The 17,590-nt window shown below is 38.7% G+C and overlaps 1 protein-coding gene across 1 annotated transcript in view; it reads left to right on the top strand.

Moving 5' to 3' along the window:
• Window positions 1-17,590, top strand: part of LOC123536279 (RNA polymerase II-associated factor 1 homolog) — a 205,086-nt gene that overhangs the window by 120,338 nt on the left and 67,158 nt on the right. The window contains exon 7 of the mRNA XM_045319303.2: window positions 8,731-8,799. Within this exon, the coding sequence (XP_045175238.1) occupies window positions 8,731-8,799 (69 nt within the window). The remainder of the gene's footprint in view (window positions 1-8,730; window positions 8,800-17,590) is intronic.

The raw sequence follows: 17,590 nt of genomic DNA, 5'->3' as shown, positions 1-17,590 counted from the left end.
TGTCAAAGGTCAAGGTCACAGGGGCCTGAACATGGAAAACCATTTCCGATCAATAACTAGAGAACCACTTGACCCAGAATGTTGAAACTTAATAGGATGATTGGTCATGCAGAGTAGATGACCCCTATCGATTTTGGGGTCACTCCATTAAAGGTCAAGGTCACAGGGGCCTGAACATGGAAAACCATTTCCGATCAATAACTAGAGAACCACTTGACCCAGAATGTTGAAACTTCATAGGATGATTGGTCATGCAGAGTAGATGACCCCTATTGATTTTGGGGTCACTCTGTCAAAGGTCAAGGTCACAGGGGCCTGAACATGGAAAACCATTTCCGATCAATAACTAGAGAACCACTTGACCCAGAATGTTGAAACTTTATAGGATGATTGGTCATGCAGAGTAGATGACCCCTACAATTTTGGGGTCACTCTGTGAAAGGTCAAGGTCAGAGGAGCCTGAACATTGAAAACCATTTCCGGTCAGTAACTTGAGAACCACTTGACCCAGAATGATGAAATTTCATAGATGATTGTTCATCAGAGTAGATGACCCCTTATGATTTTAGGGTCACTCTGTTAAAGGTCAAGGCCACAGGGGCCTGAACATGGAAAACCATTTCCGATCAATAACTTGAGAACCTCTCGACCCAGAATGTTGAAACTTCATATGATGATTGTTACATGCAGAGTAATGACCCCTATGATTTTTGGGTCACTCCTGTTAAAGGTCAAGGTCACAGGGCCTGAACATTGATAACCAGTTCCGATCAATAACTTGAGAACCTCTCGACCCAGAATGTTGAAACTTCATAGGATGATTGAACATGCAGAGTAGATGACCCCTATTGTTTTTTGGGTCACTCCGTGAAAGGTCAAGGTCACGGGCCTGAACATTGATAACCAGTTCCGATCAATAACTTGAGAACCACTTGACCCAGAATGTTGAAACTTCATAGGATGATTGAACATGCAGAGTAGATGACCCCTATTGATTTTGGGGTCAGTCTATTAAAGGTCAAGGCCACAGTGGCCTGTTCATGTAAAATCATTTTTTGGAAATAACTTGAGAAGCACTTGACCTACAATGTTGAAACTTAATAGGATGATTGGACTTGCAGAGTAGATGACCCCTATTTATTTTGAGGTCACTTGATCAAAGGTCAAGATCACAGAAGCCTGAACAGTGACTTGAGAACCACTAGGCCAAGAGTGTTGAAATTTAGCGGGATGATTGGACATGCCAAGTAGATGATCCCTATTGCAGCCAACCATCAGTGTCTCTTTGACTTTCGCTCCTGACCCCTATTGACTTCTTGCCTATAGGACTTTGCATTGGGGGAGACATGCGCTTTTTTACAAAAGCATTTTCTAGTTACTAAATGAATTTGATTCAAACTTAAATAGTTGTTCCACATCATCACGCACATCATATGAAACAAGGTCCATAACTCTGGCACAAATTTTTCACAAATTATGCCACCTTTTACTTAGAATTTAAGGTTATTTTTTTATGCATTTTCACATTATTAGCTCACCTGTCACAAAGTGACAAGGTGAGCTTTTGTGATCGCGCAGCGTCCGTCGTCCGTCCGTCAGTCAGTCCGTGCGTGCGTGCGTGCGTAAACTTTTGCTTGTGACCACTCTAGAGGTCACATTTTTCATGGGATCTTTATGAAAATTGGTCAGAATGTTCACCTTGATGATATCTAGGTCAAGTTTGAAACTGGGTCATGTGCGGTCAAAAACTAGGTCAGTAGGTCTAAAAATAGAAAAACCTTGTGACCTCTCTAGAGGCCATATATTTCACAAGATCTTCATGAAAATTGGTCAGAATGTTCATCTTTATGATATCTAGGTCAAGTTCGAAACCTGGTCACATGCCATCAAAAACTAGGTCAGTAGGTCAAATAATAGAAAAACCTTGTGACCTCTCTAAAGGCCATATTTTTCATGGGATCTGTATGAAAGTTGGTCTGAATGTTCATCTTGATGATATCTAGGTCAAGTTCGAAACTGGGTCACATGCGGTCAAAGACTTGGTCAGTAGGTCTAAAAATAGAAAAACCTTGTGACCTCTCTAGAGGCCATACTTGTGAACGGATCTTCATAAAAATTGGTCAGAATGTTCATCTTGATGATATCAAGGTCAAGTTTGAAACTGGGTCAAGTGCGGTCAAAAACTAGGTCAGTAGGTCTAAAAATAGAAAAACCTTGTGACCTCCCTAGGGGCCATATTTTTCAATGGATCTTCATGAAAACTGGTCAGAATGTTCATCTTGATAATATCTAAGTCAAGTTCGAAACTGGGTCAAGAGCGATCTAAAACTAGGTCAGTAGGTCTAAAAATAGAAAATCTTTGTGACCTCCCTAGAGGCCATATTTTTCCATGGATCTTCATGAAAATTGGTCAGAATGTTCATCTTGATGATATCTAGGTCAAGTTCGAAACTGGGTCACATGCGTTCAAAAACTAGGTCATTAGGTCTAAAAATAGAAAAACCTTATGACCTCTCTAGAGATCATATTTTTCAATGGATCTTCATGAAAAGTGGTCTGAATGTTCACCTTGATGATATCTAGATCAAGTTTGAAAGTGGGTCACATGCGGTCAAAACTAGGTCATTAGGTCTAAAAATAGAAAAACCTAGTGACCTCTCTAGAAGCCATATTTTTCAATGGATCTTCATGAAAATTGGTCAGAATGTTCACCTTGATGATATCTAGTTCAAGTTTGAAAGTGGGTCACATGCGGTCAAAAACTAGGTCATTAGGTCTAAAAATAGAAAAACCTTGTGACCTCCCTAGAGGCCATATTTTTCAATGGATCTTCATGAAAATTGGTCAGAATGTTCATTTTGATGATATCTAGGTCAGATTCGAAACCGGGTCACGTGAGGTCCAAAACTAGGTCAATAGATCTAAAAATAGAAAATCCTTGTGACCTCCCTAGAAGCCATAGTTTTCAATGGATCTTCATGAAAATTGGTCTGAATGTTCACCTTGATAATATCTAGGTCAAGTTCGAAAGTGGGTCATGTGCGGTCAAAAACTAGGTCAGTAGGTCTAAAAATAGAAAAACCTTGTGACCTCTCTAGAGGCCGTATTTTTCAATGGATCTTCATGAAAGTTGGTCTGAATGTTCACCTTGATGATATCTAGGTCAAGTTCGAAAGTGGGTCATGTGCGGTCAAAAACTTGGTCAGTAGGTCTAAAAATAGAAAACCTTGTGACCTCTCTAGAGGCCATACTGTTCAGGAGATCTTCATGAAAATTGGTGAGAATGTTCGCCTTGATGATATCTAGGTCAGGTTCGAAACTGGGTCACGTGCGATCAAAAACTAGGTCATAAGGTCAAATAATAGAAAAACCTTGTGACCTCTCTAGAGGCCATACTTTTCATGAGATCTTCATGAAAATTGGTGAGAATCTTCACCTTGATGATATCTAGGTCAAGTTCGAAACTGGGTCACGTGCCTTCAAAAACTAGGTCTTTAGGTCAAATAATAGAAAAACCTTGTGTCCTCTCTAGAGGCCATATTTTTTCAAATGCTCTTCATGAAAATTGGTCAGAATTTTTATCTCGATGATGTCTAGGTCAAGTTCAAAACTGGGTCACATGAGCTCTAAAACTAGGTCACTATGTCAAATAATGGAAAAAACGACGTCATGCTCAGTTCAAAACTGGGTCATGTGGGGACAGGCAAGCGATTCAGGACCATCATGGTCCTCTTGTCTCTGTTATTACTGAGTGGATTTGATTTACACTTTAAAATATTTATTCCTCATCATCACTCACATATATGACACAAGGGCCATAACTCTTGCACCAATATTTCATGAATTATCCTCCTTACTTAGAATTTCAGGTTAAAGTTTTGGTGCAGTGTCACTCTATCTCAATTATTAGTCCCCTACTGGTTGAAAACCAGTTTCGGGGACGATAGGAATACGCTTTTCCGTCCGTCCTTCCATCCGTCCGTCCACAATTTCGTGTCCGGTCCATTACTCTGTCATTCATGAAGGGATTTTAATATTACTTGACACAAATGTTCCCCGTGATGAGATGACGTGTCATGCGCAAAACCCGGACCCCTAGCTCAAAGTTCAAGGTCACAATTGGAGGTCAAAGGTCAACAGGGCTTTTTGCCTGTCTGGTCCATAACTCTGCCATCCATGAAGGGATTTTGATATTACTTGGCACAAATGTTCCCCATGATGAGACGGCGTGTCATGCGTAAAACCCAGACCCCTAGCTTAGAGGTCAAGGTCACAGTTGGAGGTCAAAGGTCAACAGGGCTTTTTTCCTGTCAGGTCTATAACTCTGCCATTCATGAAGTAATTTTAATATTACTTCGCACAAATGTACCTCATAATTAGACGATGTGTCATGCACAACTTTCAGACCCCTAGCTCAAAGGTCAAGGTCACACTTGGCAGTCAAATGTTAACATGGCATGAACAGGGTCTGTTTCGTGTCCGGTCCATAACTCTGTCATTCATCAAGGGATTTTAATATCACTTGGCACAAATGTTCCCCATGATGAGACGACATGTCATGAGCAAAACCCGGACACCTAGCTCAAAGGTCAAGGTCACAATTGGAGGTCAAAGGTCAAAGGTTTTGTTTTGTTTTTTCCTGTCAGGTCCAGGACTCTGTCATGCATCAAGGTATTACAATATTACTTGGCATAAATGCACCCCATGGTGGGACGACGTGTCATGCACAGCACCCAGAACCCTAGTTTAAAAGTCAAGGTCACACTTGGAGATCAAATGTCAAGTTCAAGAATGACTTTTTCTGGAGATTTCTTCTTAATGCAAGGAGGCATTTTAATGTAACTTGGCACACATGTTCACCACCATGAGGCAGCATTGTATTTAGAATTACCTCCCATTGTTATTACTATAAATAGACTATAATGTAACATTTTTATTACTGGCTGTAGGGAAAAATCGAGACCACTTTTCTGTGGTACAACATGCATGTTACATCCTATTTTTAGCTCGACTATTCATAGAATAGTAGAGCTATTGGACTCGCCCATGCGTCGGCGTCCGCGTCCGCGTCCGCGTCCCGATTTGGTTAAGTTTTTGTATGTAAGCTGGTATCTCAGCAACCACTTGTGGGAATGGATTGAAACTTCACACACTTATTTACTGTGATAAACTGACTTAAACTGCACAGGTTCCATAACTCTGTTTTGCTTTTTTTACAAAATTATGCCCCTTTTTCGACTTAGAAATTTTTGGTTAAGGTTTTGTATGTAAGCTGGTATCTCAGTAACCACTTGTGGGAATGGATTGAAACTTCACACACTTATTTACTGTGATAAACTGACTTACATTGCACAGGTTCCATAACTCTTTTTTGCTTTTTTACAAAATTATGCCCCTTTTTCGACTTACAATTTTTTGGTTAAGGTTTTGTATGTAAACTGGTATCTCAGTACTCACTAATGGGAATGGATTGAAACTTCACACACTTATTCACTGTCATGATCTGACATGCACAAAGCAGGTCCCATAACTTTATTTTGCTTTTTTACAAAATTATGCCCCTTTTTCAACATAGAAATTTTTGGTTAAGTTTTTGTATGTAAGCTGGTATCTCAGTATCCACTAATGGGAAAGGATTGAAACTTAACACACTAGTTCACTGTCATGATATGACATGCAGTGCAAAGGGTCAATAACTCAACTTCGCATTTAACAAAATTATGCCCCTTTTTCAACTTAGGATTTTTGGGTTAAATTCTTATATGTAAGCTGGTATCTCAGTACCCACTAATGGGAATGGATTGAAACTTCATACCTTGTTCACTATCATGAGCTGATAAGCATTATGCAGGTTCCATAACCCTATTTTACTTATTTACTAAATTATGCCCCTTTTTCGACTTCCGTATTCATTCAAGCGACAAGGCTGTTGAATAGTCGAGCGTTGCTGTCCTCCGACTGCTCTTGTTAGGTGTCTACCTGGTAAAGAGCTTTTTGTGGATTTATATTGTATAGAATTTTTTTTTTTAGGATTAATTTCCCATTGTTAGATTTGATTCACACTTGAAAAAAGCTTATGGTTTGATTTGATACAAACTTGCAAAATATCTTAAACAGTCATAGGTCTTGGATTCCATGATCAATCAATCAGGTCCATTCATAAGTTCCGGAGTTACGGCCCCTGATTGACCCCTGAAAGAGACAAAATTTGTTAATTTTTACCTTGTGAACATGATAGAAGTGACATTTTACATTTGATTTTAACCACACTTACACTCAACTTAAGTCACAATAAGATCTCAGTTCCTTTCGAAAACCGAAAGATTCCATCATTGGTTCAGAAGTTCAGGGGCAAAATTTTCTATTTTGGCCCTTTCAGCCCTATAGAGGTTTCATTTATGCACTGATTTGATACAGACTTGCACAGAATGTTTATCTTGATGATCCCAAGGTCAAGTTTGAAACTGGGTCATGTGGGGTCAAAAACTAGGCCACCAAGTCAAATGAAAGGAAAAGCTTGTTAACACTCTAGAGGCCATATTTATGACCCTATCTTCATGAAACTTAGTAAGAATGTTTATCTTGATGATTTCTAGGCCAGGTTTAACAGGTGAGTGATATAGGTTCATCATGACCCTCTTGTTTGAATTATCTCCCCTTATACGAATAAACCTTGTTTAGAGCATAACTTCAAATCTATATTAACTTAATACTTTACATATTCATAGAAATCAGTGAGAAGGAATGCAGTGTCAAAGAACAAGAACTCTAGCTTACCCTGCTTTTGAATTATCTCCCTTTATGTATGATAACTTTTCCAGAGTATTACTTGAAAAGTATTAAAATGATCACTCAGTCAAGGATTTTTAAGGCTGATTTTGGGGCCATCCCAGGATTGCAGAAAATTGCTTATTTTCCCAATCCTGAAGTTAAATTTCTCAAAAATCTGCGAAAAAAAATACCAATTTTGCGGTATTCTCAATTTTCAGGTTTCCGATACTAGCTCGATTAGTTTTCATTTTGAATCTTGTGCCTTAAATTTAATCGAGTTGATGCTGTTCCTGTGTTAATCGGATACCCCTGCCGGTACCAAGTATTCGATTAAATCTTGCGAACCATTCTATTTTCTGATACATGTCCACAGTTGCATTTAGTTAAGCTCGCCAATTTTAAACATAAATGAAAATATGCCGAGCAATAATAGTAAATATTATACAAAAAGAGTCGCAAAAAAGTATGTTGCTGACAAGCAAAAGCTGTCTAGCTTCGGTTTTGTAGATAACAAACGCCGAAAAACAGGCCACTGCAATAAAGTCCCAGGATTTGGTATGATCATTATAGAACAGTGGTGGGCCTTTGGAGATGTCGTTTAGAGGGCTCAGACTAATGAACGACCTCTCCACGTCCCTAAGAACCAGGCTGACTCAAAACCACCTCATATACTTAATGCTGAAGATCAGTGAAGGACCTGTCTTAAAACATTTAGTAGACACTCAAAAGACAAAAAAGAGAAAAATTGAAATGTAATGTGACATACAACAATAACTATGCTGAAATATATTCCGTATAATGGTAGAACTTGTTTTTGAAATTTCCCAATTTTCAGTTCTTATGCGTTGTTTTTCCCAATTGAATGGGCACTGGGCCCCAGTTTTGAAACAGTAAAAAATCCCTGTGAGTGTCAATACTTCACATATTTATAAACATCAGTGAGAGGAAGTGCAGTTACTAAGAACCATAACTCTAGCTGGCCTCATTTTTATGCCCCCGAAGGGAGGCATATAGTTTTTGAACCGTCTATCGGTCTGTCAGTCTGTCGGTCTGTCCACAATTTTCGTGTCCGGTCCATATCTTTGTCATCGATGGATGGATTTTCAAATAACTTGGCATGACTGTGTACCACAGTAAGACGACATGTCGCGTACAAGACCTAGATCCGTGCTCAAAGGTCAAGGTCACACTAGACTTTTAAACGTCTATTTTCATTGATTTCGTGTCCGGTCCATATCTTTGTCATCGATGGATTGATTTTCAAATAACTTGGCATGAATGTGTACCACAGTAAGACGACGTGTCGCATGCAAGACCCAGGTCCGTAGCTCAAAGGTCAAGGTCACACTTAGACGTTAAAGATCATTTTTCATGATAGTGCATACGTGTCCTGTCCATATCTTTGTCATCCATGGATGGATTTTCAAATAACTTGGCATGAATGTGTACCACAGTAAGACGACGTGTCGCACGCAAGACCCAGGTCCGTAGCTCAAAGGTCAAGGTCACACTTAGACGTTAAAGGTCATATTTCATGATAGTGCATTGATTGGCATGTCCGGTCCATATCTTTGTCATTCATACATGGATTTTAAAATTATTGGGCATGAATGTGTACCACAGTAAGACGACATGTCGCGCGCAAGACCCAGGTCTGTAGGTCAAAGGTCCTAAACTCTAACATCGGCCATAACTATTCATTCAAAGTGCCATCGGGGGCATGTGTCATCCTATGGAGACAGCTCTTGTTAATTATCTCCCTTTGTGTTAAAAGTTTGTCCAGAGCATCTATACCGATTCATAAAATTTTATTGAGAAAATGCTTGTGAAAAGTCAATATTGTTATTCCGCCATAGATCTTGTTTATCTAACAAGTGCGAATGAGAAACTTTGATGGGAGATAACTCATATCCATAGATGTTTGATAGTTGATACTGCTTATCTTTTCTCTTTTATTAGATCACAAAGCATTACAGTAAACCTGGTGTGGAACCTGTTGAAGTGCTACCATTTTATCCTGATTTTGAGGTATGATATATACAACACTGAGGCTAAAATACCTCTTTTCTTTAAGTTTTCCTTTTTAGCTCACCTGAGCACAAAGTGCTCATGGTGGGGTATTGTGATCACGCAGTGTCCGTTGTCTGTGTGTCAAGTCGTCCGTTGTCAACATTTGTGATTAAACGACATCTCCAAAACCACTGAATGGATTTTGATGAAACTTGGCCATGATGTTCCTTGGGTGATCCTCTACCAAAATTGTTCAAATGGTTCCGCTTGGTTGCATATAGGGGCTGCCAGAGCTAAAAATAGAAAAAAACTTCCAACGACATCTCCTAAACGAATGGTTCGATTTTGAAATAATTTCACACAAATGGTCCTTATGTCACCCTCTACCAAGATTGTTCAAATTATACCGATTCATCAAAAAACATGGCCGCCAGAGGGCGTGGTCACTTTTCCCTATATGTATATAGTGGAAACCTTAAAAATCTTTTTTGTGTGAAACTGCTAGCCTGGATTTAAAATAATTTTGCACAAATGGTTCTTGTGTGACCCTCTACCAAGATTGTTCAAATTATTCTGATTCATCAAAAAGTACGGCTGCCAGGCGGCGTGGTCACTTTCCTTCTCTGAATGAATAACAGCTAGAGCCTTGATATTTGGCGTGTGATATCAGATTTGTAATGTCTACCATAATTGTTCAAATTATTACCCTAGGTTCAAAAGTGTGTGTGACATGTATATGATATAGACTAACATAGAAGAAACCTAACTCTGTGACCCGCCCGCTTAGCTCAGTAGGTAGAGCGTCGGTCTACGGATCGCGGGGTCGTGAGTTCGATCCTCGGGCTGGGCGTATGTTCTCCGTGACTATTTGATAAACGACATTGTGTCTGAAATCATTAGTCCTCCACCTCTGATTCATGTGGGGAAGTTGGCAGTTACTTGCGGAGAACAGGTTTGTACTGGTACAGAATCCAGGAACACTGGTTAGGTTAACTGCCCGCCGTTACATGACTGAAATACTGTTGAAAACGGCGTTAAACCCAAAACAAACAAACAAACAAAACCTAACTCTGTACTTATACAAACACACTTGAAGCCTTGTACACAGGTGAGCGCTTTAGGGTCAGTGACCCTTTTGTTAACTAACATGAGCATTTTGCTCAGGTGAGTTTTTTTGTGATCATCCTGTGTCAGTCATCCGTCTTCAGTTATCCTCTGGGCATCATCCTTTTACTTAAACATCTTCTCTGAAACTGCTGGTCAGAATTATACCATACATGGGTCTGTAGCATCCTAGTAAGGTTCTCTGTCAAATTTGTACAAATGGTTCAGCTTGACTGACTTTAGGACCCGCTAGAGCTGAAATAAAGAAGTTTTTAAACAACTTCTTCTTATGAACTACTAAATGGATTTCCACCAAACTTGGTCTGTAGCATCCTTGTAAATTCCTCCCTAAGATTTGTTCAAATGATTCTACATAACTGATTTTAGGGGCCGCTAGAGCTAAAAAATGAAAAACCTGTAAATGACTTCTTGTCATGAACCATTTGATGAATCATCACTAAACTTGGTTCTTAGCTCGGCTTTTCAAAGAAAAAGTGGAGCTATTGCACTCGCCCCAGCGCCGGGGTCGCCGTTGGTTAAGTTTTTGATCAAGTCAAATATCTCTGTTACTATCAAAGCTATTGATTTGAAACTTAAAATAGTTATTTACTATCAAAGTCTACACCAGGATAAATAATACCCATTTATCTGATTTGAATTTTGACAGAGTTATGCCCCTTTTTAACTTAGAATTTTTGGTTAAAGTTTTCAATAAAGTCAAATATCTCTGTTACTATCAAAGCTTTTGACTTGAAACTTAAAATAGTTATTTACTATCAAAGTCTACACCAGGATAAATAATCCCCATTACTCTGATTTGAATTTTGACAGAGTTATGCCCCTTTTTAACTTGGAATTTTTTGAGTTTTTTTTTTTTTAGCCCACCATCATCAGATGATGGGCTATTCAAATCACTCTGCGTCCATGGTCTGGCATCCGTCCTTCTGTCAGTTAACAATTTCTCATTATCGCATCTCCTCAGAAACTACTGGGGGGGATTTTGACCAAACTTTGTCAGAATGATGTATTGGTACCAAAGTTGTGTCTCCCTGAAAATCAGACTGGTTCAACAATTTTAGAGTGAGTGAGTTATGGCCCATTGTTTATTTTTATAATTTACTTAGATTTATATAGGGAAAAGCTTTGAAAATCTTCTTTTCAAAAACCACAGGGCCTAGGCTTTGATATTTGGTATGCAGCGTCATCTATTGATCCTCCACCAACATTTTTCAAATTATCTCCCTAGGGTCAAATATGGCCCAGCCCCGGGGGTCAGTTGGTTTATATAGACTTATATAGGGAAAAACTTCGAAAATCTTCTTTTCCAAAACCACAGGGCCTAGGGCTTTTAATATTTTTGTATGTGACATCATCTAGTGGTTCTCTACTAAGAATGTTCAAATTATCCTCATCTAGTGGTTCTCTACTAAGAATTTTCAAATTATCCCCCTTGGGTCAAATATGGCCCCGCCCCGGGGGTCACATGGTTTATATAGACTTATATAGGGAAAAACTTTAAAAATCTTCTAGTGCATAACCTACAACATTCAAATTTGGACCGCATATATAGTTTTGAGTGAATAGATGAACCTTTACATGAGTTGACCTTGATCTTCACCTAGTGACCTACATTCACATTTCTGTAGCTACAGCCTTCAAATTTGAACCACATGCATAGGTTTGTGTGCCGAAATAAACTTTGACCTTGACATTGACCTAGTGACCTACTTTCACATTTTAGAAGGTACAGGCTTCAAATTTGGACCACATGCATAGTTTTTTGTTCCGAAGTGAAATTGGACCTTGATTTTGACCTAGTGACCTACTTCCACATTTCTCAAGCTACAGTCTTCAAATTTAGACCACATGCAGAGTTTTGGGTACCGAAATGATCTTTGACCTTGAGATTGACCTAGTGACCCACTTTCACATTTCTGTAGCTACAGCCTTCAAATTTGGACCACATGCGTAGGTTTGTGTACTGAAATGAACATTGACCTTGACATTGACCTAGTGACCTACTTTCACATTTCTGAAGGTACAGGCTTCAAATTTGGACCACATGCATAGTTTTGTGTTCCGAAATGAAATTTGACCTTGATTTTGACCTAGTGACCTACTTTCACAGTTCTAAAGCTACATCCTTCAAATTTGGACCACATGTATAGTTTTGTCTACCGAAATGAACTTTGACCTATATTGACCTAGAGACCTACTTTCACATTTCTATATCTACAGCCTTCAAATTTGGACCACATGCATAGTTTTGTGTTCCGAATGAAATTTGACCTTGATTTTGACCTTTTGACCTACTTTCACAATTCTTAAGCTACAGCCTTCAAATTTGAACCACATGCATAGGTTTGTATACCGAAATGAACTTTGACCTTGAGATTGACCTAGTGACCTACTTTCACATTTCTCTAGCTACAGGCTTCAAATTTGGAACACATGCATAGTTTTGTGTTCTGAATTGAAATTTGACCTTGATTTTGCCTAGTAACTGCTTTCACATTTCTCAAGCTATAGCCTTCAAGTTTGAAGCACAAGCATAGTTTTGTGTACAGAAATGAACTTTGACCTTGAAATTGATCTAGTGACCTACTTTCACATTTCTCAAGCTACAGCTTCAAATTTGGACCACATGCATGGACCACATGCACAGTTTTGTGTTCCGAAATGAACTTTGACCTTGATTTTGACCTTGATCTAGTCTTGAAATTTGGAACATTCAAAAATGGCTCAATGGTGGGTGCCAAGATCACTCTGTGATCTCTTGTTTTCCATGTTATGTTTTTTGAACTTTCAGATAGTATCAATTATCAAGACTAAATAACTGTTGAATTCTAGTGTCAAGCCTGTTTTAAAAAGATTTTCTCTGAAAAATATATCCCCAAACAACCTATTTCCGACCCCCACCTATTTTCGACCGCCTAAGACTTTGTATGATAAAAAAATTTCCAGCCAAATTAATCAGTTTCGATTGTTTCATTGTTTACAATGGAGACATAGATTGTTTACAATTGAGACAGAACAGTTAGAAACATATTCTCCCCCAGTTTTGGTACTTGGAAGTTTATATAAGTTTTTGTATAGCAGTACCATGTTTTCAGGAGGTTTTTCTTTTTACAAAAAAGCTTGCATATTTCATTGACTACTATCTATTCTTGCGCCCGCCCGCTTAGCTCAGTAGGTAAGAGCGTTGGTTTACGGACCGCGGGGTCGCGAGTTCGATCCTCGGGCGGGGCGTATGTTCTCCGTGACTATTTGATAAACGACATTGTGTCTGAAATCATTAGTCCTTCACCTCTGATAATTCATGTGGGGAAGTTGGCAGTTACTTGCGGAGAACAGGTTTGTACTGGTACAGAATCCAGGAACACTGGTTAGGTTAACTGCCCGCCGTTACATGACTGAAATACTGTTGAAAAACGGCGTTAAACCCAAAACAAACAAACAAACTATCTATTCTTACACCAATATCCATTATTTATGTATCTTTTACACTAAATGTATATTCCTTAACCCATGTTTCCTACCAAAATTATGAAGCATACTATACAAAATTACTTTGACAATGCAATCCTGATGCCTTTCCTTGCAACAGTTTTCTTCATTTTCTGAGCATTTTGAAATATTTGGAATGTCAAAAGCTTAGAAGTTATGTAATACATTGTCATCTGTGACAGCTATCATATAGCAGATGTGACACCTGAATTATTGGGCACATGATATAGTTCCTTAGATAATGCACCAACTATTGCCTGTCATTTACTTTACCTTACCCCCTGTAATCTAGCTGCCAATTCAGGCTACTGATGACTTTCCAAAATTAGAGATCATGCCATGTATTCAGTAAGACTTAAATGGTACGCTTTTATAGCATTTATGCTGATAGAAAATATGAGACAAGAACCAAAGAGTTGGACTTGCGTGTGAAAAAAACTGGACAGACAACTTGTTAAGGGTCGTAAACTGGTTGTGCCAATATATATAAAATAAACTGCTTATATCAGACATCAATATATATCATAAAAATCAAGAGTGGAGTCAATAAGATATATAGGTATTCTTTTAGTCAGTGCAGAAGTCTACTGGGCAATTTGATTTTTTTTTCTAAAAATAGGACTTATGATATACAGCTGATAAACTTAATAGTTAGCATGCTAACATTCCAAAATTGCTGTCAAATCTTTATATAATATTTGTACCCCCCGACAACAAAGTTGTAAGGGGGTGTATACTGGTTTCAGGTTGTCTGTCTGTCTGTCTGTCCGTCCGTCTGTCTGTCCGTAGACACAATCTTGTGTGCACCAACTCTCCTCATCCCCTTGACACAATTTAATGAAACTTCACAAAAGTGATCAGTAACAACAGTAGTTGTGCATGATGCATGTTAGGTTCTTTCAGAAATTTTTTTTGCAGAGTTATGGGACTTAGTTTTTTGTTACTATACTATATACATAGACATTATCTTGTGCGCACCAACTCTCCTCATCCCCTTGACACAATTTAATAAAACTTAACACAAGCGTTCAGTAACAACAGTAGTTGTGCATGGTGCATGTTAGGTTCTTTCAGAAAAAAAAATTGCAGAGTTATGGGACTTCGATTTTTGTTACTATACTATATACATACAGTCTGCATATGCAATCTTGTGCGCACCAACTCTCCTCATCCCCGTGACATAATTTAATGAAACTTCACAAAAGTGATCAGTAACAACAGTAGTTGTGCTTGATGCACATTAGGTTCTTTCAGAAAATTTTTTTTGCAGAGTTATGGGACTTTGTTTTTTGTTACTATACTATATACATAGACACAATCTTGTGCGCACCAACTCTCCTCATCCCCTTGACACAATTTAATGAAACTTCACACAAGTGATCAGTAACAATAGTAGTTGTGCATGGTGCACGTTAGGTTCTTTCAGAAAAAAAAATTGCAGAGTTATGGGACTCTGATTTTTGTTACTATACTATATACATACAGTCAGCATATGCAATCTTGAGCGCGCATAATCTCCTGAACTCATGCACACAATTTATTGAAACTTAACACAAGTGATCAGTAGTAACCCTAGTTGAGCATGGTGCATGTTAGGTTCTTTCAGAAAAAAAAATCTGCACAGTTATGGGACTTTGTTTTTAGCTCACCTGAGCACAAAATGCTCAGGGTGAGCTTTTGTGATCGCCCTGTGTCCGTCGTCCGTCAGTCGTCCATCCATCGTTGTCGTCTACAATTTGAATGTTAACACTCTAGAGGTCACAATTTTTGCCCAATCTTAATGAAACTTGGTCAGAATGTTACCCTCAATAAATCTTGGACGAATTCGATATTGGGTCGTCTGGGGTCAAAAACTAGGTCACCAGGTCAAATCAAAGGAAAAGCTTGTTAACTCTCTAGAGGTCACAATTTTGGCCCAATCTTCATGAAACTTGGTCAGAATGTTACCCTCAATAAAATCTTGGACGAATTCGATATTGGGTCGTCTGGGGTCAAAAACTAGGTCACCAGGTCAAATCAAAGGAAACGCTTGTTAACTCTCTAGAGGTCACAATTTTGGCCCAATCTTCATGAAACTTGGTCAGAATGTTACCCTCAATAAAATCTTGGACGAGTTTGATATTGGGTCATCCGGGGTCAAAACTAGGTCACCAGGTCAAATCAAAGGAAAAGCTTAACACTGTAGAGGTCACAATTTTTGGCTCAATCTTAATGAAACTTGGTCAGAATGTTATCTTAAACAAAATCTTGGATGAGTTCAATATTTGGTCATCTGGGGTCAAAAACTAGGTCACCAGGTCAAATCAAAGGAAAAGCTTGTTTATCCCCCCGCCAAAGGCGAAGGGGATATTAGAAATGCTCTCCGTGCGTGCGTGCGTGCGTGCGTGCGTCCGTCCGCAACGATCTTTGTCCGGAGCATAACTCCAAAAGTACTGGAGGGATTTTCTTCAAACTTCATACACTGATAGAACACATTGGGAGGAAGTGCAGTGTGCAAGAACAATAACTCTGCCTTGCCTATTTTTAGCTCATCTGATTTTTTGAAAAAAAATGATGAGTTATTGTCATCACTTGAGCGGTTGTCGGCGTCGGCGTCGGCGTCTGCGTCGGCGTTGCCTGGTTAAGTTTTATGTTTAGGTCAGCTTTTCTCCTAAACTATCAAAGCTATTGCTTTGAAACTTGGAATACTTGTTCACCATCATAAGCTGACCCTGTATAGCAAGAAACATAACTCCATCTTGCTTTTTGCAAGATTTATGGCCCCTTTTGTACTTAGAAAATATCAGATTTCTTGGTTAAGTTTTATGTTTAGGTCAACTTTTCTCCTAAACTATCAAAGCTATTGCTTTGAAACTTGGAATACTTGTTCACCATCATAAGCTGACCCTGTACATCAAGAAACATAACTCCATCTTGCTTTTTGCAGGATTTATTCCCCCTTTTGGACTTAGAAAATCAGTTTTCTTGGTTAAGTTTTATGTTTAGGTCAGCTTTTATCCTAAACTATCAAAGCTATTGCTTTAAAACTTGCAACACTTGTTCCCATCATTTCCCCTTAAGTTTGACCCTGTACAGCAAGAAACATAACTCCGTCCTGCTTTTTGCAAGATTTATGGCCCCTTTTGGACTTAGAAATCATTTTCTTGGTTGAGTATTATGTTTAAGTCAACTTTTCTCATAAACTATCAAAGCTATTGCTTTAAAACTTGCAACAGTTTTTCACCATCATAAGTGGACACTGTACATCAAGAAACATAACTCTATCCTGCTTTTTGCAAGAATGATGGCCCTTTTTAGACTTAGAAAATCATGGGTAGGACAATATTTCTATTACACAAAAAAAAATCAGATGAGCGTCAGCACCCGCAAGGCGGTGCTCTTGTTTGAGTTATTCCCCTTTATCATATTTTCTTAAAAAAAATTGTCCGGAGCATAACTCCAAAAGTACTGGAGGGATTTTCTTCAAACTTCATACACTGATAGAACACATTGGGAGGAAGTGCAGTGTGCAAGAACAATAACTCTACCTTGCCTATTTTTTGAGTTATTCCCCTTTATCATATTTTCTTAAACATTTTGTCCGGGGGCGTAACTCCAAAGTACTGGAGGGATTTTCTTCAAACCCCATACACTGATAGAAACACATTGGGAGGAAGTGCAGTGTGCAAGAACAATAACCCTACCTTGCCTATTTTTTGAGTTATTCCCCTTTATCATATTTTCTTAAAAACAATTTGTCCGGAGCATATCTTCTTCATGCATGGAGGGATTTGGTATATCTTGGCACAAATGTTTACCACTACGAGGGCGGAGTGTCATGCACAAGAACCAGGTCCTAGGTCTAAGGTCAAGGTCACACTTAGAGGTCAAAGGATACAAGAATGAAAAACCTTGTCCGGAGTATTTCTTCTTCATGCATAGAGGGATTTTGATATAACTTGGCACAAATGTTCACCACCATGAGCGGAGGTGTCACGCGCAAGATCCAGGTCCCTAGGTCTAAGGTCAAGTCACACTTAGATGCCAAAGGTCAGATACAAGAATGACTTTGTCCGAAGCATTTTTTCTTCATGCATGGAGGGATTTTGATGTAACTTGGCACAATTAATTATACACCATCATGAGACAAAGTGTCATGCGCAGTTCCCTTCTTTAGAATTACTTCCCTTTGTTGTTACTATAAATAGCTTTTATTGTA

This window comes from Mercenaria mercenaria, chromosome 1 (genome assembly GCF_021730395.1).
Source record: "Mercenaria mercenaria strain notata chromosome 1, MADL_Memer_1, whole genome shotgun sequence".
Taxonomy (NCBI): domain Eukaryota; kingdom Metazoa; phylum Mollusca; class Bivalvia; order Venerida; family Veneridae; genus Mercenaria; species Mercenaria mercenaria.
The sequence above is the reverse complement of the archived record's forward strand: the minus strand, read 5'-3'. Positions and strand labels throughout refer to the sequence as shown.